We start from the raw sequence: 27020 nt of genomic DNA, 5'->3' as shown, positions 1-27020 counted from the left end.
TTAAAAATATGCTTAAGTGCCATTTTGGACGTTTCAGGGACAAATATTCCCACTGTCAAAGCGAATATTGAAACAATAGTTATGGTTTAAAACGCCACGTTGTAGTTTTCTCATATCAGCGTACCGGTACCTCTGAGAGAGGGAGTAAACAGGAGTAATACAACTCAGCAGGGTCGCACCGATACCACTTGTTCCTTTCCTGATCCTTACGTGTTGGCCGATACTAAGTATTGATACCGATACTGTGTCTACTCCTGTGTAATATATAAACATACTAAGCTTGAATGATATGAGAATTTAATTGAATGAGAGAGATGAAGGAAGTAGGCAGGAGTACTGTGAGGCTAGTCGCATAGCAAAAAGAATGGTGGCAAAGGCTCAGGCCTATGATGAGCTGTATGAGAGGCTGGACAGTAAAGAAGGAAAGGTGGATGACTTCAAATATCTTGGGTCAACCATGGACAGTGCAAAAAAGAGGTGAAGAAGAGGGTGCAGGCAGGATGGAGTGGGTGGAGACGGGTGTCAGGGCTGATGTGTGACAGAAGGATAGCAGCAAGAGTGAAAGGGAAGGTTTACAAGACAGTATTGTGTCCTGCTATGATGTATGGTTTGGAGAATGTGGCTCTGTCTAAAAGACAGGAGGCTGAGCTGGAGGTGGCGGAGATGAAGATGCTGAGATTTTCGTTGGGAGTGACAAGGATGGACAAGATTAGAAATGAGCAGATCAGAGGGACAGTGAAGGTGGAGCAGTTTGGAGATAAAGCCAGAGAGGCCAGGTTGAGATGGTTTGGACATGTGTTGAGGAGGAATAGTGGATATATTGGGCAAAGACATGGAGATGGTTGGTGTGAAAGTAGAGGAGGCAATGGAAGGGCAAGATGGAGGCAGATGATCTGCTGTGGCGACCCCTAAAGGGAGCAGCAGAAAGAAGAAGAAGACTAAGCTTGAATGATACTAAAGAAAACCTATTGTTGTTCATTTATACACTCACTAGCCTTGCCTTCGGGCTGCTATGCTGAAGGCTAAACTGAAGCAAATGGTTATCGTTACACCAACAGACCTGCGGTATCTTCCAATTGTCTTTCTAACATTGGCTCCTGGACTAACATTAACTCTGACTGACTCTTCCCTCAGGCTATAACCAACTACACATCAGGAGGTGTGAATACTGAAATGAGTGGTTCAGCCATTCAGGTAAAGGGATACCGTTGGTGTGTTTTATGCTGGTGGTGTCATATGGCTTTGTGGCATACCAGTGAAACTAATATCTAAGTAGGAATCCCAATGGCTCTGTCGCCCACTACTATTGCCTTTCCACAAAATACTGGGATTACAGATTTTGATATCTGAACCCACACTGATGTTGGACAAGGGGACCTGGCTTGCAATCTTCATAAAAGTTCACCCCAAAGATGTTTGATGAGGTTGAGGACAGGGCTCTGTGCAGGCCAGTCAAGTCCTTCCACACCAAACTCACACAAGCATGCCTTTATTTATGAACTTTGATTTGTGCTTTGGGGCACAGTCATGCTGTGACAGTAAAGGGCCTTCACCAAATTGCTCCCACAAAGTTGGACAGTTTGTACAGTTGTCCAAGATGTCTTAGTATACTGAAGCATTAAGATTTCCTTTCACTGGAGCTAAGGTGCCTGAGCTAACCCTTGAAAAACAACCCCACAGCATTATCCCTCCTCCACCTAACTTTACAGCTGGCACAGTGCAGTCAGGTAGGTAATTTGCCATTTGTCAAACCCAGATTCATCCATCAGTCTGCCTCCACAAAATACATTTTCACTGCTCCAGTGTCCAGTGGCGATGTGCTTTACACCACTCCTTCCAATGCTTGGCAGTGTGCTCGGTGATGTAAGGCTTGCACACAGCTGCTCGGCCATATAAACAAAATGAAGATCCCAGCACACGTTTTTTGTGCTGATGTTAATGCCAGAGGAGTTTTACACTGCAGTTATCAAGTCAGCAGAGCGTTGGCGACTTTTATGCACCATGCGCCTCAGAACCCCGCTCTGTAACATGGTCTGCCATTTCATGGCTGAGTTGCCATGGTTCCTAAATGCTCCCAGTATAACGACTCACAGTTGATCGTGGAATATCTAGGAGGAGAAAAATTAGGCGAACTGACTTGTTGCAATGGTGACATCCTATTACAGTACCATGCCCCACCAATGACCCATTCTTTCACAAATGTTTGTAATGTCAGACTGCATGGCTATGGTGCTTGATTTTATATACCTGTGGCCATGGGACTAAATGAAACACCTGAAATCAGTGATTAAGAGATCCCAAGAAGTCCCAATACTTTTGTGCATGTACAACATAAGATAAGACAAGATAAGATAATCCTTTATTAGTCCCACAGCTGGGAAATTCACAGTATTACAGCAGCAGAGTTATAGAAGTAAGGCATTCAGTAATAGAAACAGGAAACAGTGTAAACATCCATCCATCCATCCATTTTCTAAGCCGCTTCTCCGTCAGGGTCGTGGGGGGATGCTGGAGCCTATCCCAGCAGTCATCGGGTGGAAGGCAGGATACACCCTGGACAGGTCGCCAGTCCATCGCAGACAGTGTAAACATTATAAACATAAATAACAGAAGTTAAATCTCTGGACTATTTACAACAAAATAAGAATAAGAATAAAAATAAGAGTTGCATAAGATCTGTATTACACTTATGAACATTTTGCACAATAAAAAATATTTATTTCCATATTTATTTACGTATTTAACTTATTATAGTTCTTACAGTATATGTCATCAGACTTTCATAAATATTGGTATTCTTATCTGCATATGTACAGAGATTCTCTTTAGCTCCTCCATGGCTCTTTCTTATTCTTAATTTTATTTATTTCATTTTATTCCCTTCGCCAGATATTTCTTAGCAGTCTATTTGCTTGTCTTGTATGTTCAGTATGTTCCATGTTATACATGTATGCACTTACCACGACAAATTACTTGTATACTTACCATACTGGGTGAAATAAAGTGATTTTGATTGCAAAGGTGACCTTCCTTTTTTGTCTGGCTATATATCAATTTTGGGAGTAAGCCTCTAGCTGAAGTACTTTTATAGATCTAAAGAAATTTTTACTTTCCTTCTGTGGTGGAGGACAAGAATCTACATGCTTAGTTAACACTTTTTCCCACACTAAGACCAATAATCTCAAATCATAAAACAGGATAGTCTGTCATAATGCAGTCAGACTCTTGCCTTTGTTAGGCAGTGTGTCAGAACTGCACTAGTTTCAGTGTTACTCACCTGTGATGTTGATTAGCTTAACTGGAGTCATATAACAGAGGCCTAGTATTGGCTATGGACAATATCTAGAACATATAGCAGACAGAATGTGGCACTGTGTGATCATTCTCACCTTCTGAGACCATTGTGTCAAGTGTATCTGTCATGTTATGTCTTGCAGATCTTTGTAACCTAATGCAGCCCATACAGTGTCAGATATACAACACCCGTTCATTCTGGGTGAGCTAGTGCAACAAGTTCTTGGGTGGAGTGCTAAATGTTTCACAAAGCCTAATATTAACCCAAGATGCTTATAATAAAACCACACTATTTATGAGTTCTTAATGCATCTTTTGCCAAAACCTTTATGATAAATGCATGAGAGTTTGTATGAGAGGATCCGACCGCAGGAACACGTGTAGTATTTTACTATGTTTTTACATGTAAGCAGATTTTATAACAAAAACAACAGTTATTTTATTTTGTGCTGGGATAGGCTCCTGGGATAGGTGGGATAGCTGGGATAGGCTCCAGCACCCCAAACGACCCAGATGGAGAAGCAGCTTAGAAGATGTATCTATGTGTGCGTGCATATTACTGCCTATTTGTCACTGTGAAGGCTTAGATGTTAAAATATAAATGTCATATTAGACAAATAGACAAAAATGGAATATTTTGCTTTTTTAAGAATCCAGATGTCAATCAACCATGTGAAAAAGTATTTGCCCCCTTAAACCTAATAACTTGGTTCCCGACCTTTAGCAGCAAAATCTGCAGCCAAGATATGGTCCTATAATTTAGCAGATTTTTACAATGTTGTGGCAGAATTTAAGCCAGCTCTCCTTAGGCAGAACTGCTTTAATTCAGATGTATGTAGGTTTTTAAGCATTACTGCTCCTTTAAGGTTCGGCTAAAGCAGCCCTATGGGATTCAATCAGGACTCCAGAACATTAAGTTTGCTTCTTTTCAGCCATTTCGACTGGGATTTTCTTTTCTATTATTCATCTTTGTCTTCCTGCATAACCTGATTATGCTTCAGCTTCTGCTCATTCACAAATGAACAGACTGTTCTCAATGATTCTCTGATATAGATCACAATTCATGGTTCCTTTAACAACATCTCCACACCTTCCCATTGCCCCGACCATGTCTGAATGTTGGTATGATGTTCCTATTGTGAAATACAGGACGTGTTATAAAAGGGCAACCATGTTGTCCAGAAAAAAGTTCTGTTTTGGACAGGTCTGTCCATAGAATATAAACCTAAAATGTTTAGGGATTGCTTTTTTCAGGTGAACACTGATGTTTCTTTTGATGGACAGTGTTTTCTGCATTGCTGCTCCTTCATGAGTGCCCAGTACACTTTCCTCTGGAGTCATGAATATTGATCTTTATAGCTTAGGCTGGAGAGACCTGCGGTTCCCTTGCCTATCCTCCTGGAACCTACACCGACTTCCCAGATGATTTGCCTCTGCACTTTGGCGAAATTTTGGCAGGACAGCTACATCCTGGATGATTCACAAATGTTCCTATGGCACTTGCTGTGGTTCAGTGATGTCCCAGAAACTGAGAAACGGTTTTGTAACCCTTTCCAGACAACAGATATATTTTGACAGCTTTTTCCCCTCATCTCTTTTGGATTTTCGATCATGGCCTAATGTGCTTGTAAAAGCCTTGTGGCGACTATCATCCCTTTGATGGTAACATCTGTATGAGTGTGGTTTACTTTTAAGGGCTGGCATCCTAACATGTCTGTATTCAATTAACTGAATCTTATTACAAATCAGCTGAATCTTATTCTGTTAATCTGTTGATTCAGTAACTGACAGGGCAATTACTTATGCTGAATGAGCTCATTCAGCAACAGACAGACAGGTGATTTTTACGCTGACATTGGACTCATCATATGGCCAGAGCAACACACGCCTCCTGTTGCGGGGCTGATTAATAAGGTTAAAAACACTGAGTAACATTGCTCTTCAACTGTTTTCTTCTTCTATTATTCCTTTTTTTCGTGGTCCTTGTAAATTTGTATATTAATAGTTAATGTAGTTAATGTAAATTTGTATATTAATAGTTTTGCATGCTTCTGCTGCTGTAACTCTGTGCTTTCCTTAATAAATGTTAATAAAGTTCTTTCTTTTTTCTTTTCTGTTTTTTCTATATGAATGGATGGTTTGCATGTTGAATACTTTTGCTCCTTACACAAATAATATAAATATTAATAAAAATTATTTATGTCTGAAAAATGATTTATCTTTCAAAAGATTTTCTTTGCCTTTACCTAATACTACATTTTAAAGAGCTACTGCAACAAATATACAAAAACAGAAAGTATCAGGAAGGGGAAGAATGCTTTTCACATCACTGTAATAGGTTAATAACAGGTTAACTACTGTGAGTCACTGAGAGGACTTCCCATCACCACTCTGCCTCGGAGGTACAATCCCTTCACTCAGTTCATTTAAACTATAATAGGTAAGAGAAAAGTGTATTAATATGTGTATATGTGTAATAATACAGTCAAATAATAATTGACACAACAGACATCAAAAATCAAAGTTTAAAAAAAAAGACACTAGTACAGAAGAAGAAGTATCCTGAGCTTTCTTCTCAAACAAGGTCATACATTCTTTCAGTGTCTTTTACATTATGGCTAACACAGAGTATCATGCCACAGCTTAAAAGCAACGTGACAAATCACTTCCACTGTGCGTAAAATGAATGTGGAGGCATAATCTGATTACAAATTTCCTGTCTGTCAAATGTTTTATAATATAAAACCATGTTTTTCACTATTTTTTAATCTCTACAGAATATTTTTGATAATATTCCTATTATCAATTACATGCAACACGTCTGAAGAGTTAAATAAAAAAAGAGAAATCACCAGTTTCAAATAAATTATCATCACAGAAACAGAATTTCAGTGTGAAGCCCAGAATAAAAGTTTTGTGTAGCAAACTGTTACACATGCGGTTTCATTTTGTAGACCTAAGTACTAAGCCATTATGGATAGGCGATATGGCAAAACAATATGACAATACTTGCAGACATTTTCAAAATATGCATTCTGTTTTTTTAGTTTTTGCCAAGTTTAATAAGTTGGAACAGCAGCAAGCAACACAACTTTTATATAAAAAAATCCTGTTTAGCAAAACTAATTATGCTCACCCAGTGATGAAACAGTTTTCACTGTTCTTTAAGTACTGATGATGTTTGTGATATGCTCAGAAAAGTGTACACTATCTGTATCCAGAACTGCAACCTATTTGCTATATAGTGCATGAATTTTTATTTTGTAGCGATGTCCAAAAACACAATGTAGAAGATGCAGCACACAATCCCCCAACGCACTGTAACAGTGTGCAATTGATGGTAGCAGATAGTAGATATCCTGAAATGCACTTGTGTTTGAAGAGTCATAGAAAAGTTCTCTGAGGAGGATTATTGAGCCCAGCTACAATGTCAGTGTCTCTACAGACCTGTTACAGTTCTGAGTTACCGTTAAACACAGCATTTATCATGGACTGACGGTAGGTGACGTTTATGGTCTAGGCTTTGAATCTGTACAATAACAAGCAAACTTGTATGACGTAGCTTAGTATCTGAAATGTTTTACAACTACCAAAATTCTGTTATTTAAAAGTGTTCTACATAGTAATCCAGATTTTTTAATGTAGGGTATAGTGACTAGGGAACATTTTCTGGCACAGCAAGTGACTCAATTGATCATGGTAGCAAAACAGTTAAAGGGCTATCAGAGATTTTGAAGGGGCAGTGTTTAAGAGACTATATATATATATATATATATAAAACAAAGCAAGTAGATTAAACTTACATTTATTAAACACCAAGTAGATAATTCCAAAGCACCTTGATATTGCTATACACACACACACACACACACACCCTTCACATTTCTGCAGATATTTTATTAAATCTTTTCATGGGACAACACTATAGAAATTAAACTTGGATATGACTTAAAACAGTCAGTGTACAGCTTGCATAGCAGTACAGATTTACTGTCCTCTGAAAATAACTCAACACACAGCCATTAATGTCTAAATAGCTGGCAACACAAGTGAGTCCACCTCACAGTGAACATGTCCAAATTGTGCTCAAAGTGTCAATATTTTGTGTGACCACCATTATTATCTAGCACGGCCTTAACCCTCTTGGGCATGGAATTCACCAGAGCTGCACAGGTTGCTACTGGAATCCTCTTCCACTTGTCCATGATGACACGGAGCTGGTAGATGTTAGACACCTTAGACACCTTACAAGCACTACACTGACTACTTTAAGTTATAAACGAGTTTTATTTGCACAAATGTGAAGGGTATAAATATATATTAGCTATACAAGAAAGAAAGAAAAAAAAAAAGAAAAAAAAAAAAAAAAAAAAAAAAAATATATATATATATATATATATATATATATATATATATATATATTTTTTTTTTTTTTTTTTTTCCTCTCACATTAAAATGGTTTAGATCAGCAACCTGTTGCTTTATTTGTGACAACCATAGAAATTAAGCATCTCTTAAGCATTTCCTCTTTTTCTATTTTCACCACTTTTGGAGATGTATTACAACCCCTGAGTACAGATATATATTTAAATAGAGTTTAAAAAGTATCAGTATATCTATTTTTATGTTATTTTTATATCTGCAAACTCGTATTCCACAATAAAGAACACAAACCAATCCTATTTATATACATTTTATTTAGAAAAAGCAGTGAGCCGTCTTGGCTGCAAGTTACATCAACCTGTCTTCTGGCTTCGTCTGTTATCTCTGCGAGAAGACTGGAGCTCTCACACAATCACTGAGCTCTCCTTCAGTCCTGTATGATGCAGTCTGTCAAGATGTTTGTCCGTAGTCCAGCAGTGTTATGTGCCATTCAGTGCCAAAGGCTTTGGTAAATCAACAGATGTGTTCTCATAGGCGCTATAACATTTCAGTAAGAGATAAACTAGCAAATCAGATATCTGCATGGTTGTGTAGTACAGTCAAGGAATAAGCTCTCCAGCAAGTATGTTAAGTACATACCAAGAATGCCACAAATATGAGATGTCAAAAAACATTTGATTTCACAAACTGATAATGCTGAAGCATGGAAAGAGAGACAACAATAGACAAAACAAATACATTTTTCCCCGTATTCTAGCAATCATATAAAAATCCAAAAACAGATCTTTCCTGAGATTACATGGAAAAAATGCACAGAAAACAACTCATTTCCCAGAAACTTCCCACTGTAAAACTCTTAAGTCTTATAAAGACTGTTCAAAGGGATTTTACATCTACAATCACAGCCCAAGCTGCTGGGTCTTACCACTGAGAAGACACTGATGAACTTCTTCAGCTTCATAGCGCAGTTCTGCACTGTGGGTGAAGTTGAGAGGCATGCTGGGCTCTGGTAGTGGGTGCCGAACAACAATACTTCACTTCAAATGTTATAGGACACCGTATGTGAACTGGTATCTACAGAGGACAACAAAAACATCAGTAAAAATGTGGACCAACGGGGGGATGCGAAGGACTGCTTTGAGAACCATTGGTATATGCTCTGTCCAAAAGTTAGCAGACACCTGCCCATGCAATGTTTAGTCTGAAGTGAAGGGTATTAATAAGGAGATTGTCCCTTCTTCCTGCAGTAACAGATTCTATAATTGAGGGAAGGTTTTACACCAGACATTAGAACATTGCTGTGAGGATCTGATTGATCAAGAGATCACAAGATCATAGTGAGACCATATTCTCTTGAGACAGAAAAATTGTGAACAAGTTTGTAAGGAGATGAATATTTAGGAGGACAAGTGTGAATAAGGTTTGTGTGACTGAGAATAGGATTTGTAGTGGTTACCAGTAAAATGTGTGTTTTTGGTACCAGTATGTCACATTTGTTTAGTCTGTGTATTGTTGTCATTGTTCTGATAATTTTTTTAATACTAACGTGTACCCCTAAAATATTTTGCGCAGGATATATTTCCTTGAATGAATTTTGTACATTGCTTTGTTCTTATTTGTGTAAATTATACTGCTTTTGCAAGATTTAAAGCTTTGGGTCCCTGGTTGAGTAAAGTACAACAGGCACAAGATTGGAAATACAGTGACTATGGTTATCACTCTGATAGTTTACTGCCTTCCTTAATGTTCTATGTGTTCAGTCCAAAATGATGTACACATTATAAATTCTCCTATAATGACTTCCTTGGAACGAAGTTCTGAGGATTAATCAGACTTCTCTGATTTGCTTTCTGGTTTGACACTGGAAAAATGTTGAATGCTGAATAGTTGGTAGTTACTCTTAAAATTACATTCCGACCATATTGTGTTCAATATCCTTGTAAAAAACGCCACCCACTGCAAGATTGTTCTAAACCTGAGTACACCACTAAACCAAATCCCTTCGAACAAAGCCTTTGCATGTTTGCTCTACTTAGCGTACAGCACTATGCAGAAGAAAAATCTAAAGAAAGCTGGGGTCCAGCAATAGAATTCCCCTAAAAGACCAATTACACATGCACAGGTGCATAAGACAATACTCAACAATCCAAAGTGGGTTGGTACACCACATATTACAATTCTTATAACAAACGAAGAGAAAGGACTTTTAGTCATGATGGAATAATTTTTTCTAAAACTTTATATTATATTGATATAACGTGACACTACAAAACATGGTTGGAATTAGAGGAATAGAGTTATACTGGTTCACATCCTACCTCACTGACCGGTTTCAGTTCATACAATTATATAATGTATCATCTAATTATACAAAAGTGAAATATGGAGTTCCACAAGGTTCTGTTTTTAGGTCCTCTGTTATTCACATTATACAGGTTACCATTAGGCTTTGTTATAAATAGACATGGAATTAGTTTCCACTGCTATGCTGATGATACACAGCTGTACATATCAGCCAAACCAGATGATTAATCCAGATTAAATAAAATAGAAGATTGTGTAAAAGATATAAGAAACTGGATGCTGCAGAATTTCCTTCTTTTAAGCCCAACTAAAACAGAAGTTCTCCTTCTTGGTTCCAAGGCTGCTCGGAATAAATGCTCAGATTTAATGTTAAATCTTGCCTGGTTCAGTAGCTAAAAATCTTGCTGCGACGATTGATTTAGATCTAATGTTTAATCAACACATAGATAATATTACAAGGACAGCATTTCTTCACCTCCGAAACATTTCAAAGTTAAGAAATGTGTTATCCCTACATGATGCTGAAAAATTGGTACATGCCTTTATAACTTCAAGGCTAGACTACTGTAATGCATTGTTGTCAGGATGCTCCAACAGGAACCTAAATAAACTTCAGTTAGTTCAGAATGCTGCAGCTAGAGTACTCACTAAAACCAGGAAATCTGATGCCATCAGTCCAGTTTTATCAGCATTACACTGGCTTCCTATCAAATTCCATATTGACTATAAAATTCTCTTACTTGATGTATAAAGTCCTGCATGGTCTCTCACCGGAGTACCTGCAAGATCTTATTTCCCATTATGAACTGTCTCGCTTACTCAGATCCCAGGATGCTGGTTTTCTACTGGTTCCTAAAATTCAGAAGACTTCAATGGGTGGAAGAGCTTTTTCTTACAAAGCTCTCAAATTGTGGAATAATCTCCCAGTTAATGTTCGGGACTCTGACACAGTCTCAACCTTTAAGTCAAGACTGAAAACAAATTTGTTTAGTTTAGCTTTTGATAATTAGCCTTTCCCTTTAGACTTCACATGATCACACAGAGGGTGGAATGGGGGATCCCAGTGTCTCAGGGTACTTTCATATCTGTTACCTTCTGGTTCTCTCCTTTTAGTTCATGCTGTTATAGTTAGATCTGCTGGAGTCACCAACCACACTCTGGGGAAAATCATTTTTATTACAGTCATACTGCTGAGCAGAACTAACTTTGTCTCTTTACTCTTCCTGAGATAATGACTGCCCTCCCATCCTGCTGAAGACTGACCATCAGGGCCTCCTCCTCACCATCACCAACCTGCTCTCCTGTTCATTTGTGCCAACTGCAACACCCTCAATTGAGAAAGGATGGGACTGTTTCAGCTCACTCCCACTTTTCATAAAGACTCTACCAGTGCAGTTTCTAAAGCTTTACCATCCAGTTTTCAAACAGAGATCCTCTTAGCTTTTCTTTGGTATTTAGCTTATTAAAATGTAAATACTGTTTGACCAGAGGAGGATGGGTCTCCACTTGTGAGTCTTGGTTCCTCCCAATGTTTCTTCCTCCAGACTGAGGGAATTTTTCCTTGCCACTGTTGCCTCTGGCTTGCTCACTGGGGGATATGTTATAACTGTATGTTTTCAAACTTCTGTAAAGCTGCTTTGTGACAACAATGTTGTAAAAAGCGCTATACAAATAAACTTGAATTGAATTGAATTGAACTGATGTACTTGCAAAAGGACACTGCTAAGAGTCAAAACTCCCATAACTTTCTTTGGGATAACTGAAGCAGAGTTCGGTTGTTTGACTGCAGAGACAGTGGTAACTGTTTATCCTTTGCATCTAGCTGGTTTCTGTAAATGATCCAAAATAGAAAGCCCACAGGAAGCACATGACACTTGCATACTGCAGTGACTGAGCTAAAATGAGAAAAGTTAATGCAAATCAATAGCACTGTATATAGTGGAGATGGTGTGCTGCTGACTTCGATTGAAGATGTTTTCTCAACATCGGCTTAGAAAATGTGTGTGTGTGTGATGACAATTAATTACTCTGATTTCTGGACCTGTCAAAAATTATTCATCAGTACTAGTGCATCAATGTTTGTCCCAATCCCACTGAAATTGTCTGAATGGTGATCTACCAATTGGACAGAACTCTGCAGGACTCTAATGCCTGCTGGCAGTTGGTCCTGTTCATAAGATGCATGCATGCACAAGACAACTGAGTCATGCACAGACAAAGACCAACCCTTGTTCATGCTGTAAAGATTTTTCTTGGTTATGGTATTTATAGTAGTGAGAAGGAAACTGAAGCTTGTGTTACAAAACCACATTGATGCTCCTCTCACAGCAGAAGTGAGTGAGTTAAATAAAAGAAGCTCTGCACAACTGTGCTGTGTTTGTGGAAGGGAAGTGCTGCACTTATTTCTGATGACTCAAGCAAAGTGTGAGACCTCATAGAAGACACCTCACACATTATAGAAAAACTACATGAAAAACCAAGGTTAGGATCCTTCACATCTGTATTTGTGGTTCACCAGTAGGGGTTTATATGCAAAGTTACTACTGGTTGTGGGTTCAGTGATATTTCTGATCATTGTTATGTTGGTGTGAAAACTTTTTATGCTGCCCCCGACTCCCTCTTTTGTCTGGTCTCAGTAATGAGAACACAACCCTTAATTACTATCCTCATTCGTACTGTAAATTTGGCTGAGCATTTTGGTACCACCCAGACCTTTCTGGCGAGTCCAGTGTTTAAGCAGTCTTGGCCCAAACACTTGTTTTTGTAGTGAGAAATATGAGGAAAAAAATCTTACATTCTGATTATGAGCTTAGCGATACTTTTACGTTAAGCTCAAATTGAACTTTAATCAAACAGCATTAATTTTTTGCCTGGCAACAATGTAATTTGCAGAAGACATAATCTGACATGCTGATAATCAATCTTTTTTTAGACACATACATGTTGTAGATATTTCCTGTGTAAACAAGAAGGGAAACAAGAAAAGCATCGGCCACTGTGGTTGATGCTCGCTCATCATCATCATCATTATCATCATCTTTTAGAAATAAGGCCTCTGTCTTGAACTTAGTTTAACCCTGAATGGTACATGTTCTAGCATTGTTTTTTATGTATCATTTTACAAAAGCCATATTTGGGAAGGTTTTACTCTGTAACAAATCTTATGCTTTTTATTAAATATTCTGAAGAGCCTATATAATCCACTGTCAGAGTGAATGCGAATGTTAGAGACTTCTCGTCACGAGAAGCTACTCTCTGGAGTGCTGGAATAGAGGATGATTTTCTTTAAATTAACCGCATGACTTCTCATCTTCCCTAACAACCATAAAGTAGCTGAATTCACTAATTAGAAGTGTGTGTGCATACTTTTGGACAAACAGTGTATGAGACAAAAAGGCAAAGTTTATTATCTTGTTGCTGTCAGAACAAACTCCATCCAAATCCCAAAAAGTTTTTACAGGGGAAGCAAAAATGTTTATAAGCTTCAGTGTAAGTAAATCTAACAAGACTTTATTCTGTCATTTTGTACTATTTCTAGTGGCCCATTATTCATTACATTTTGCCAAATATTATATATATATATATATATATATATATATATATATATATATATATAATACTTAAATACAAAATACTTCCAGCTACTGTAATCCCAACATGCAGCAAACTAACAAGAGCAAAGGTGAAAACTACAGTTCCCCTCAAAACAAGACAAACTGTGTGCGGTATGAAAGTGAGAGGCTACAGTCCCAGAGGAACTGGAACATGAATCCACTGCGCCTCTCACTGGACACCTGTGATGAATACAAGAATCCATGTTCACCCTATGTTCATGTTCAGTCTGCCATCACATGATTTTATGTTCATTTTCATGTGAACACTATGAAAATAAGATTAAGATTAAGTTAAGATTAAGTGATACTTTTTTGATCCCACAACCGGGGAAATTTCACCTCCGCATTTAACCCATCCGTGAAGTGAAACACCACATACACACCAGTGAACACACACACTAGGGAGCAGTGAGCACACTTGCCCAGAGCGGTGGGCAGCCCTATCCACGGCGCCCGCGGAGCAGTTGGGGGTAAGGTGTCTTGCTCAAGGACACCTCAATCATGGACTGTCGGCCCTGGGGATCGAACCGGCAACCTTCCGGTCACAGGGCCAGCTCCCTAACCTCCAGCCCACGACTGCCCCAAAATGTTACTAATAATGTTACTGAACTGCTGAAAGTAATATATTCTGGATATCCTGATGAAGCTTATTTTGTCCATTCAGAGCTACAAAAAAAATGCACTATTCACTTTTTTATTGAACGAACAAGGCAAATGTGATTAATCATAATTAACTACACAAGAGACTGTAATTAATCATGGATATTTTAAATCATTTGACAGCACTAGTAAACTTTACCACGAGGAACATTTTCAGCTACTCCTTACTGCCGCAGTATTTGAGCTGAGATGCCACCATATTGTATTGAATCTAATTCTGAATATCATGTACTGTTACAACTCCAATAATTATTGTTTATATGCTTTGAAAACACACATACACCTTAATCATGCCCTTGTTGCCAACAATCACAGCGTCATTAGTGAGCATCATGGATATGGAACACGTGCAGACAGCCATTCTGTTGCATGAGAATTTCAGCACAATGACTGCGTGCCCATCAACACCTACAGCATAATGATAGTTTTACTGTGTTTACATTCCTTCTAAAATGTATGAAGTGTCCGTGAGCATGGGAAAGGCGCTATATAAATAAAAATGATGATGATGGACACTAATGAAACTTTTGTATTTACTAACAGACAATTTAACAGAAACAACTTAATTTATTGGACTTCCTATTGCTTTAAGTCACTTCTCAGCAGTGCAGTTTAATCACGTTCAAGAGAATTCTGAAAAATTAATACTTCTAAAAAATTACCTGCATCCAGCTTGTATCCTGTGGCTTGGATAGATTCAGGCCTTTCCCCTCTGTACACCATCAGCACAAACTGCACACAGTAGACACCGATGTCTAGCAGCGCCCCACCACCCAGCTCTTTCTCAACAAGCCGAGGGATGTGTGTGAGGGGGGTAACTAGATCTGCCCTCACCATCCTTACCTCCCCAACATCACCGTGGCTCAGCAGCTCCTTGACCTCCACAGATACAAAGAAATGTGTCCTCAGTGCCTGCAAAAACAGAGGAAAGATCTCTTTTGCAGTTTGAAAACTAGCCACAGTGACCTAGCAAAAATGATAAGTACGCGTTGTGATCTTCTAACTCATCTCCATCAAAAGACTTAGTTTTTCTTGGCAGTGGCTACAAGTTTCTTTACTTCTTTTGCATTCAGAGCAAATGGTTTCTCAATCAGCACATTTTTTCCAGCATTCATAAAGAGCTGGCCCACTCTGAGATGGTGAGGATGGATGGCACCTACATACACCACATCTGCAGGCTTCACAGACTGCATATCAAAATGTGTTGTAGAAGAAAGACTGGAATGAACACAGTGAATTCTGGACAGACTATAATGTAAATGTTTATCATTCAGTTACAGTTCAGACCACTGCCTACATCACTTTTTACTGTCAACCTTATGTACAGACCACTGCCTACATCAATGCCAATCTTATGTAGTGTGACTGTTCTGCAGTATCTGAGCCAATTACAGCCTCTGTGGTCTGCTGTAAACCATTAGTAGAATGTCACTAGCACATCTTTTTGTTTGACCGTTGATAAAATTTCTAAATAAAAGACCCTTTTAAATCCTAAGAGCAGTTTCTGTGCAGGTGATTGATCAGGTGCCACATTCAGATGACATTCTTTATCTTGGACAGAGGAATGAACTGAAACCAATGATTGAAACCTTCAGAGAAAAGCAGCTATTTCAGGGTCGACTGACAGATCTTTGTATCTTCCATAGACACTAGGAATGCCATGGTTATCAGCGAACTCCTGCATCTGCTTCAGTTCCTGAGCTGCTGCTGAGTGACCTAAAAGGCAAAATCATTCAGCCTCTAAATGAGCAACACTGCTGTTTAACTGCTAATAGCATGATGTATAAAAGTTTGTAATTTAGACATTCAGCGTTAAATGGAATTACTGCAAATTTGAGTTACAGAAGTGCACCATTACAGAAAATTCAAGTGTCTAAAAAACATACAAAAACACAATGTGAATGTGACTTAAAGTGAAAAATATGTAATCATATGTAACAATGTGCTGACTACACATAAAATTACTGTAGTCCAACTGTTTTTCTACAAACTCCCTTAACCCCCATTTATCCTGTCCTTTAATGGTCAGGACTTCCACAGGGCCACCACAGAACTGGTAATCTTGGTGGTAGATCATTCTCAGCACTGCAGTGACACTGATGTGGTGGTGGCGGCATATTAATGTGTGTTGCACTGGTGCGAGTGGATCATTTTTTAAACTCCTCAGTGTCCCTGCTGGACTAAGAATAGTCCACCAACCGAAAATATCCAGCAAATAGCGTCCTGTGACCACTGGTAAAGGACTAGAGAACGACTAACACAACTTGTGCAGCAACAGATGAGCTACGGTCTCTGACATTACATTTGCAAGGTGATCCAACAAGGTAGGTGTGCAATAGAGTGGACAGTGTGTGGACACAATGTTTCATATCCACTCATACCAGTGCAACAAACACTAACACGTCACCACCAAGTCAATGTGACCATACTACTGAGAATGATCCAAACCCAAATATTACCTGCTCTGTGGAGGACCTGTCAGGGGGCTGGGGACCACTGAGGAACAGGGTGCACCTATAGGGTAGGTGAAGCTCATAAAATGGAAAACGACGGGAGAAACAAGACAGTGTGCTTAATAGTACACTAAGTGGCTGGTTGGTGTATGCCATTATGTGATTGTGATCATGAATGCCATCATTTGAATGTGATCATATGCGTCATAATGTAATTGTGATCATATCATAATGTAATTGTGTAATCATATGTGCCATAATATGATGTATGTTAAACCACGAAATTACACGTGAAAAGTGTTAATGAATGAATCACGATGTGAGAAATCACAAATGAACAAACTGAAAATGTTTAAGTTTTCTATTTTGAAACCCTTCCTGTCAGAAATAAAAATGGCGGAAAAGACAACAGCTGATACGTTTTTTTAGCTGATACGTAAAAACAGTGAAAATGTGTTGTTTAAAACGTTTCTTGTGAAGCTCTTGCTTGTGATTTATTTGTTCCCCAACGTCACTTTTTTACCGCACGAACATTAAGTTAGTTTAAACTTCAGTCATTAGCGTTAGCTTGCTGACTACACTTTAGGAAACAGAATCATTCATTAATGTAAAGCTATGGCTTTTCTTTACCTTCCCTTTGCTGCTACTCACTGTACCGAGCCTTCGAATTACTCCAGTTAGAAGTTAATTCACCACATTTCCCTTATTTTCAGTCAGGCTTGATGTGTTTATTTCAGACTCCGCGTCGTGTTGACACTGCGAGGAGTGGTCTGGACTTCCACTGAGGTCTGAGTGCTCGCTGGTGGTCTTGGAAAGCTGGTACCATAAAGACGACGTACACTGTACACACCGCAAACATTTGTTTGCGAACGGACCACCCTGCGTGCCCTGTAGATCTGTTTACACTAGTTAGCTAGCTAGCACCACAAACACATGGAGATACCTGATGGTCCTCCGGAGACGGGGTCTTTAGGGCCACTACAAAACCATGGCTGATGTTCCCAGCGCTGCATATTCCCCATCGAGTTCCCATGTTTACAGCAGCTGCACGATATTACTTTTAATTGAAAAGCCTAAAACTACTCGCTAGGTGGCGCCTGAGGATCATTTCACTTCCAAGTCAGTCTGAAATCCAAGTCAATGGTCAACGTGTTGTTGTTAAATGATTCAGTAGTTCAAATTCTTTAAACAATGTGAGGCCCGCAGTGATTTATAAGACTTTAAACGCTTAAAGGGGAATTCCACTGATTTTCTAAAATGTTTAAAAATCTGTATTATTTAATCCTCCGTTTTAGGGAAACTTTTTATCAGGGTGTGGAACCAGACGTCTGAAGACTTTAATGCCTTTAAAACCTTCCTTACATGTATATATGTGCACTCACCGGCCACTTTATTAGGTTCAAATGCTTGTCAACACAAATAGCTAATCAGCCAATCACATGGCCGCAACTCAATGCATTTAGGCATGTGGAGGTGGTCAAGACAACTTGCTGAAGTTGAAACCGAGCATCATGGGGGATGAATGGGAAAGAAAGGTGATTTAAGTGACTTTGAACGTGGCATAGTTGTTTGTGCCAGACGGGCTGGTCTGAGTATTTCAGAAACTGCTGATCTACTGGGATTTTCACGCGCAACCATCACTAGGGTTTACAGAGAAAAGAGGAAATATCCAGTGAGCGGTCAGTCGTGTGGATGAAAATGCCTTGTTGATGTGAGAGGTCAGAGGAGAATGGGCAGACGGGTTCGAGATGATAGAAAGGCACCAGGAATTCAAATAACCAACCAAAAGTTTCTGACACCTTGTTGAAAGTATGCCACGAAGAATTAAGGCAGTTCTGAAGGCAAAAGGGGGTCCAACCTTTTACTAGCAAGGTGTACCTAATAAAGTGGCTGGTGAGTGTACATTAGAATAAATGGTTAGAAATACACAGTTTGTAATTTTCATCGAGTAAAAATTGTAGTAAGCTAAAACATAAAAGTAAAAAAATTGACTTTTTACCTTTACTTCCATTTAAGCCTGATCAACTTCACATATCAAATAAAATGGCTATATTTCACTTTATAAACACTGTAAGAAAGACACAACAGAGAAAATGCAAACACAAGGCTTTCAATGGGCTTTTCTGTCAGCTGTATGTTTCAGAGCTGGGTGTGCCTTTCTCCGTCACTCCCCTTTAGGGCTGGCCTGCACCCTGCGGAAGGCTTGGCCTCTCCTCTGTTCCCAGACTGCAGGATGGTGGGAACTTGGTGAGGGTAGTGCTGTAATTGGGTGCTATTTTTAAATTCAGCATGCACAATCTGTCAAGGCCTGCTCCTCAGGGACCTGCCACCAGCAGCTTCCACAAGCCGCGGAATTTAACCCGGGACAACTCTCCAGATGTGATGGAAAACATCTGGTCTAATCTCCTTATGTTCTCCTTGATGGCAAAAATGTACAAATACAGTGATAATGCTACTCTCCCTCCCTTTATGTATTATAGAACAGTCTGGATGATTACAGGTAGCTTGTATGAACCCTGATGCACATTCTCATGTAGTGTTAGAAAGTATTTAGCTCATAGATGATTTTACAACTATTTTCAAATGTTTTCACTGAGATGTTACTCTGAATTTCCAATGTAACCCTCTACATCAGGGGTGCCCAAATATTTTGTCTTGGGGAACCAACTGTACACAAAAACAACTACACAAATACAAAAGGTATTGAGTTTTTAAAACAAGATATTTCAAGACAAGACACTATAGTTTTGTTCCTATAAATACAATTTTAAAAGGAATTTGTTCAAACTGGGGTCCCATAGTAAGAAAACTAAAACTAAATGCAGTATTTTAGTGTTACACTGTTTTGTAGGGGTGTCTGAAAACAGTGCAGATGATAGTGTATTCAAACAATCCCAAAATGCACTGCAATAAATAGCATACAACCACTGCACCTTAGTGGATAAGGGATACCCATAATGCATGGTGGTGTTTGGTTTGAAGATTCACACTCAACTCCTCTATGGACAATTATCAAGCCCTGCTACAATGTCAATAGACCTCGCTACAGACCTGTTACAGACATAAGTAAGCTCTTCTCATGCGTGCAGTCAGACTCAGCAGTTATCGTGAACTGGTGGCAGGACATTTGAATCTGCTGCTGCACAGTAACGATATGTGGTCCAGATTTTCAAATGTAGCGTACAATGATTTGGCAACAGTTTTAGAAAAGCCAGAGTTTTCATTCGTAGGCGGAGCCTTATTTTAGCCACACTAGTGCATTTTAGCACCGGAAGTGAACTGCATGCCTGTCCCTCATGACCACAAGGTGAGCAGTTACATTCTATTGCTTTTAAATAAAACCCCAAAGTTTGAAAATCAGCATGAAACATTAACAAATGTACCAAAACCTTTTGTGTTTTAATAAAAATATGATTTTAGGTGTGTACAACAGCTCAAAGCTGTGTTTGCTAGTCATGTACTGGGTGGCATTTTTCAATTATACTCAAAATTTGCTTAAATTCTCACCTCTGAAACATCTGGTAAAGTTTCAGTAGTGTTATGATTGTTTTGGTAGTGACAAAATGGAATATTTAATCCTTTATTTTAGTACAATTAACATAAATAAGGTAGGTTCACTCAAAGCAAAAGAATTTTAGTCTAAAATCCAAGTCTGTTCAAAATGTGCTTTGAACTCCTAACTAGTGCAATGTCAGTGTTCAAATGTATTCTCTCACTGAGTGAGGAAGTGCAATTAATTTCACCCACCAGAAAGTTTTCTTAAACATCCTTACATTTTGGGCAGCCTTGCTCTAAATGCAATTTAAATCACAAATACTGATGACACATGATTACACTGAACAACACTGCTTTGCCAAAGTTATTTATTTCTTGCCTTAATTTAAAAAAGAAGAAAGATGTTACAATTAGATGATTGTTACAATTAGCATTTACTGAAACACATCTACGAGCTCGGTTGTTAGGCCGAGTTACATTTAGGCACACAACAGTTCTTTTCTCTTTAACTACTGACGAAGAAAAGAAAAAGGAATTGACTGTAGCATACTGCATTGAAGACAAACTGTACACAACCAACGATCAAAAAGCTAAGCAACTCTTCATAATTCTTCCCTCAAAGGAGGGCACAATAACCCTTGAATCCAAATTCAACCATGTTTTATTGTGAGTTTACAAAAACACTTGAAGTCTGAGAAGTGTAAAACACCTGCAGATGCAAAGGACTGTGGAAAAATCTTCTCTCAGGGCAGCGTCTTCAAAATCTGTGGCAAGACCTTACTATGAACAAATTCAACAGTATAAAAATCCCACTACAACATAGAGAAAATATGGTATTAAATATAGTTTAAAGCAAAGCGTTCACTTTCCGTATCAGTGATAAAAGCTTAAGAAGAACATTTTCACCTGTGTGTTCGGTCACGGGTGCAAAAGTGTACATGACAGAGGTGGAGACCGTTGTAATTCTGTATTAGTGTGCTTTGCTTTGCACTCAAGGCCCCAAGAAAAACACTGCACAGACCTTTTGCCAGTGTGGGCCAGCTAGAAAATGTAATATACAAATGGTGAAAAAGCAATTTAATTTCTATTGCCTCTACACAGTACATATGCATTAGCTTCTACTTTCAACTGTCTATACAGTCCATATGTGTTCCACGGCTTGGATTATGTACATGTGGCTTTCTTTGAGTAGTTAGGCATGATGGAACATCCTCATTCTGCAGTTAATATTCAGCCTCCTTTACACATAGGGGACCTTTCTGTGTTTCCTGAAGCTGGAGATTTAGCCAACAGCTCTGCTCTCTCACCTTTTCTCTTCAGAATGCTTCAGAGCACAAAGCATTGAACGCATCCTTCAGTCATTATTACCATCACATAGACACCCAAAATGTGACACCTATCATGTTGTAGTGCATGTTGCAGAATAGCACTATACAAAATTGTAAAAAAATTTTGATCATTTAAAAATTATCTTTTGAAAAGAAAGTCACTAACTTGTATTTTGGCATTTTCCTTCATGCTGGAGAGATTATATGTTTTTTTGGCTTGCAATGTAAATAATAAAGGTAATGCATTATGAAATGTCCATCAGAAAGAAACAGCTGATACTTCTAGACATCAAATTACATCACATCATTTGGCAAACTTTGGCAAGCATGTTTTGAACAGAAAGATTGTGCTGCTTGAGAATCACAAAGTGGTAGAAAGACTACAAAATAAACAAAGTAAGACATATCGACTTACCCTGGCTCTTGTGGAAAAAAGTGCAATCTTAGTTTCTAGCTTTTCAGCAGTAACCCAGAAGCTCATTGCAAGTCTCTTGCTGTTTTTCTCACCCACTCAGAAACCCCCACAAAGCATGATGCCTATAAGCTGGTCCAGACTGGCTTCTACTCTGCTGCATGATGAGAGCAGTGTCTCTTGCCAAGGGTTTAACCAAATCAAGCTCCTGTAAGTGTCCTCTATGTCATCATAATCACAACTATTAATGTCTTGATTAAACTAGAATACTAATGCACCCCAAGACTAGGATGTAAGCATGGCCAACTCCTATCTATATCCTCCTAAACTTGGGATTCTCCTCTATTTACCAAAATACTGTTTTGTATGTAGTATTTTGGGGTCTCAATAATGCATTGATTCTGACTACAAAAAAGAGAAATGACAACAACAAGAACATTATAATTGCACAGTCATTTGGGGGCTGGGGTGAAGGTTAGGTTTGACGGTGACGAGTCTCAGAAATGGCATCCCGATGGGGAGCATCTATGATTGGTCATTATGGCGAAGGAACAGACACCTCCAGAAGCCTGTTATTTTTACGCTTGCAGGTCACACTGTTGCCGTTCTTGGGCCCAGCCTGAATGAATTTGACACACACTTTGTCTTGTTTGAACTGTACAAGGAATCTGCAAAAAAAGGATGGTACAAAAATACAGCATTATGTCCTGCTCATTGTATAACACATCCTAAAAAAAATTGGCAGGATGGTGGACACTTACTCATCTGAGATGTCAACACTGATTTGTTCCCTTTCAGCTGAAGCTGCTCCTGTGCGGTGAAGTTTAGTGATGATCTCTATTAATCGGTCACTGCTCAGCAAGAAGTCACCCTTGGCTGCTGATGGAGTACCCTACAGAGAGAGTGTTACAGTACTAACAGTAAAACAAAGGCAGTGGTCATGCAGAAATGATTCTTTGAAATATATTCTTATTTGCAATGTCAACAAAACTATACAACACATTCTTGTCTGCTTATTTTGGGTTTGGTAATGAAACTAAATAGCACTGTGTCACTGTTTGTGAGACTAAATGATTAGCTTGCCTCTTTGAGCTTGAGAGCAAAGAAGCCGTCATTCTGAGTGCTGACAGAGACACTGCTGAGATCAGGCAGTGGTACACTGGCCTTCACTTGCCCCGTCTTCTGATCAGCCAGAACAAAGTTTTTCTTGGTGAGGAGGAAGATTCTGGAAGCCCCCTGAAATGAAAGTAGTAATGCATGGTAATTTGGACCTCAGAAACTTTGGAAGTCCTGAATTTCTGAGCTGTTTAAGATGATATGTATACATTGACATGTATACATTATGTCTTACTAAGAGAGACACCCCATTTCTATGTGCTGCTCACCTTGCCATTGGCCCTGTTGATTTTATTGACCACATCTGCTAGAAGCACCTTTTCATCTACCACACTGTTCAGCTTCTGGTACTTAGGGTTCTTATTAATCTCCAGATAATCTCCTTTGAAAGGCTGACCCACACTGTGGAGCAAAGGAGATTCACCTTGTAGTGAATATTGATATAAACGTGTTGCTCACAGTTCACTTTTTTAAACCCTTGATGACACATTCATTTATACTAAAGAATGATTAAATTCTTATTATACCTGCTGGGGTACAGAGCCTTCTTGCCTTTGAAGATTTCACTTGCTTCCAGTTTCTCCTCATAGATGGCCTTCTTCTCTTCTGTGAACTGGCTTCTGTATTTCTTGCACTGTTTTTAAGTGGGTAACATTAAAAAAAATTAGACAAATGTTTTGGAAGGGTTGAGGAATGAATGAATGCATTATTGATTTATTTTAAAAACTGACCCTCCATAGGTGAAAGATTTTCCTGAGCTCTTGATGTGTGCCCTCCAGGAACAGGTAAGGCCTTGCTGGCCAGCTCTTATCAATGGGTGACATTGAAGGCATCGTGTTCTTCAAGCCTAAGAAGTACTTCTGCATCTGTATAAAACATAAGCAATTTTACGTGAGAGCTTTCTTAATAAGAAACATGTCAAAGTGGTAACAAAACCTTGTTTTTCCAAAATGTCAACTTGAGACACGAGAAGGGCAAAATGTTCTCAAGTTTTATTCCAAAATATTTGTAACAAGATTTTATTTCAAGTACTTTTTGACCATGTCTACAAAGGCCATCATCCAATCAGCTACTTGTATAAAAAGATCACACTGGTTAAGCAGGCTCTATAATTGGTTTAAATATTTCACTGTGACAATACCACATCACATTAATCACTCTAAATGTGCATAATTACAATATGTACTTATATAATGTAAGTAACTTACAATTCTCTGGATGGTGAATTCATAGATCTTCTTGCCAGCATTTGCTCTAAAGAACTTCCTATATTCCCTGCGGACCTGAAAAGGAAAGAGCCATTCTATCACTTGTAGCCATGACAATTTGGACCCCGTTTCTTGAAAGCATCATAGTGTTAAAACCCTGTATAGTGTTTCCAGCACTTGCTTATTCAATACTACTTCTAAAGTATGATTTTGACAGAGAATCAAGACTGTTATTCATGGTAATTAACCAAATGCTATACATGCTGAAGATACAGAATAGATTGAAAAATAGTTGAGTATTCATTTAATGATATTTTGATCCTTTCAAAATATTATTAAAAAAGGCTATGATCCTTTCAGGAAACTCTCCACCGTCACTCTGAAATGTTAATTTTACAACAAATATACACAACATTATAATGGAAGACAGATAGTAACAAACAGTGACCTACATATACAATAAAAAAGGTGAGGATACTTGGCACTTCATCAAAATCAAGCAGAAAATGTAAGGACAACTTTAATTGTTCAATGTTTATTAGTTATCAATCTGTGAGTAAACCGTTAATAAGACAAACACTAAGAACACAAAGACAGTGATATCCTCTCTCAGTAAGGCAGCCAACTCCACCTGTAAGACTGATAGTGCTGCTAAAACAAAACATCACACAAACAACACAAAAGAGATCAAAACAATCAGATGTACTCTGAAAAAATGAATACTAAAAAGCAAGATGTGGTGAGTTAGTTGGCATAGCATGCACACACAGGCCAGGTGGAACAATTGTATAGACACACATACAAGCAAGCAGATGGACAGACAGACAGGAAGGCGTCCAGGCAGCCTCTGTGGTGTCAGTAAATGTCATAGTTTTTGAACTTTCAGCAGAAAAAATACAGACTTTGGGAATGAAGAGGGAGAAAAGCATCTGCCTTTCAATTACCCAGAGGTAGCTTATCTAAAGCCCTGGATTATGAAAGTAGATTTGACTCTGCTTTATAGAGCGTGGCTGATCGTCCACTCTCATGGCACATATAGAAAATTTTGCCTTGGCTTCAAAATGCTGTGCGTCAACGCCAAGGCTCACAAGGGGTGTATTGATATAGGATTTCTGGACCAATAATAATAATAATAATAATAAACACCTCATTGTGGATGATACTACTACTACTAAAACATCTTTTTTGCATTTTAAAGTTCACACTATAATCCATAGGTGAAAAGCATTGATTGATTTACATGCCATTATATAGCTGAATCAGTCGTCATTACATTATTTTAAGTAAATCTATCATTATTTATCTGATATTTTTATGAAATGATGGTGGGTGAATGTAATGTTAGGAATCTTGCCCACTTTGCTATCCATTTGAGTGAGGTATAAAAAATGGAATGGCCAGCAGTACTGACTACACGTACATGTGCAAGTAAAAATAGAACTTTAAAAATGATTGATTACAATTATGGCTGTGCTTCCAACATCAGGTTAATAATAATAATAATAATAAAACCTTTGCTGTTATTGGCGAGTAATATAATCGGCCATGAACCTGGCTCTGCACTTGAGGCTAGTGAGACTTCACCTGACAGTGACACCTTGAGGCTGGCTGTTAGTATGTGTGTTTTTTCGTTCAGGATGGGACAGGGCCAATGTGCTAGATGGCAGGTACCTTGAGTCCCAACCAGTAGGCCCAAATGACGGCGACGGCGTGCTTACGCCTGGCTTCCTCCTTCAGCTGTTTTAGCTCTCTGCGTGCCTGTGAGGGAGGGAGGGAGGGAGGGAGGGAGAGGGGCAAGGAATGCAGAAGAGAGTGTAGCTGTTGAGAACAAAGTAGAGCTGTACGAAGAGGAGGCTCATAACCAGCCTAGAGCAAAAGCAAACAGGTGGGCACACGTCACAAAGCTAACCTGCATTTCCCATTACCAGGACTGTCAGAAGGTGACAGACAAAAGATTTTCTTGGTTGGCTGTTGGTTTTGAATGCATTTACTTCACTGCTCACAAGCACTGCACAATATATCACTGGTAAATTCTTAACATAATATTGACCGTTGCGATATTGAGATCATAGAAGGCAGCAATATGCAAATGAGCCCTCTAAAAATTATTATTATTATTGTTATTTGCATTACTATATTACTTTTCTTTTAATGTCATATCAATGTGTTTCATGACTTCACTTATGTTTATGTACTGCATGAAATCACAATTGCAATATAAGCAATATACTCATAGCATGTTATTTTGTCCATATGCAGCACTACAGCACACAATGCTAAAACCTATCAAAGCACAACATTTCTCCTCAGTAGACTGACATTTAAGGTGCACATAATAGAAATACACACACAAACTCAGCAACACAAACCACATCAAATCAACAAGGCACTCAGCAGAACAAAACAAGGCCACCTAAAAAAAACAAGAAGCAAGCAGATCATGCAGACAGAGGTTGTAAATGGTATGGAGTGGAATGAAACGACACTTGGAATACACTAGAATGATCTTGATTCTCAAAACACCTGATGCTTTGGCCTTGTCCCAGTGCACTGACTTGTAAAATAGGCCACTTTGGCCAGGGATAGGTGCCCACAGTGGTGCCGGGCCTGCCGCATGGGAATTGGCCTGCCGCCTGGGAGCTTGTCTGGATGAGCTTTAATCCATCGGCAGTCAGAGGAAAGAGGCTTAAGAGACTTGATCCTGCCCCACCCCCACCATCCTCCCAAACCCACCACTGTGAGTTACTCTCTTA

At 38.8% G+C, this 27020-nt stretch overlaps 2 protein-coding genes across 12 annotated transcripts in view; both read right to left on the bottom strand.

The window, feature by feature from the left end:
• Positions 1-7971: 7971 nt before the first annotated feature.
• On the bottom strand, positions 7972-17810 carry LOC119263585 (trans-1,2-dihydrobenzene-1,2-diol dehydrogenase-like). Of its 6 annotated transcripts, none has more exons than XR_005130375.1 (4): positions 17652-17808; positions 14918-15167; positions 8603-8751; positions 7972-8214 (listed from the first exon to the last, which is right to left on the bottom strand). XR_005130375.1 is itself a non-coding variant. In XM_037539130.1 (4 exons), the coding sequence occupies exons 1-4, from the start codon at positions 17739-17741 to the stop codon at positions 8717-8719; spliced, it is 264 nt and encodes an 87-aa protein (XP_037395027.1). In that variant the 5' UTR covers positions 17742-17807; the 3' UTR covers positions 7972-8716. The 6 variants fall into 6 exon arrangements, 4 of the variants coding, with proteins under 4 accessions (XP_037395027.1, XP_037395025.1, XP_037395028.1 ...); XM_037539130.1 differs by having other exon boundaries at positions 7972-8751; positions 14918-14987; positions 15099-15167; positions 17652-17807; XM_037539131.1 differs by lacking the exons at positions 7972-8214; positions 8603-8751 and adding an exon at positions 13624-13775 and having other exon boundaries at positions 14918-14987; positions 15099-15167.
• Positions 17811-20549: 2739 nt separating this feature from the next.
• Positions 20550-27020, bottom strand: part of myo1b (myosin IB) — a 72583-nt gene continuing 66112 nt past the window's right edge. For 4 of the 6 annotated variants that reach the window (XM_017710808.2, XM_017710810.2, XM_017710809.2 and 1 more), the window contains 8 exons: positions 25939-26025; positions 24268-24342; positions 23791-23925; positions 23587-23693; positions 23329-23461; positions 23027-23179; positions 22705-22835; positions 20550-22611 (listed from right to left, as the gene is read on the bottom strand). In XM_017710808.2, the coding sequence (XP_017566297.1) occupies positions 22482-22611; positions 22705-22835; positions 23027-23179; positions 23329-23461; positions 23587-23693; positions 23791-23925; positions 24268-24342; positions 25939-26025 (951 nt within the window). In that variant the 3' untranslated portion in view covers positions 20550-22481. The remainder of the gene's footprint in view (positions 22612-22704; positions 22836-23026; positions 23180-23328; positions 23462-23586; positions 23694-23790; positions 23926-24267; positions 24343-25938; positions 26026-27020) is intronic. The other 2 variants (XM_017710812.2, XM_017710813.2) reach the window with 1 other exon arrangement.

Source organism: Pygocentrus nattereri, chromosome 6, assembly GCF_015220715.1.
Source record: "Pygocentrus nattereri isolate fPygNat1 chromosome 6, fPygNat1.pri, whole genome shotgun sequence".
Taxonomy (NCBI): Eukaryota; Metazoa; Chordata; class Actinopteri; order Characiformes; family Serrasalmidae; genus Pygocentrus; species Pygocentrus nattereri.
This window is presented reverse-complemented; position numbering and strand designations above follow the sequence as displayed.

Excerpts from the sequence above, each read along its gene's own strand:
- LOC119263585 (XM_037539128.1), bottom strand. The coding sequence starts at position 17,741 with ATGGGAACTCGATGGGGAATATGCAGCGCTGGGAACATCAGCCATGGT. Across the intron at positions 15,168-17,651 it reads CGTCTCCGGAGGACCATCAG|GCACTGAGGACACATTTCTT; the intron begins GTATCTCCATGT and ends CTGTTTTTGCAG. Across the intron at positions 8,752-14,917 it reads AGGATACAAGCTGGATGCAG|ATACCAGTTCACATACGGTG; the intron begins GTAATTTTTTAG and ends TGTCCTCTGTAG.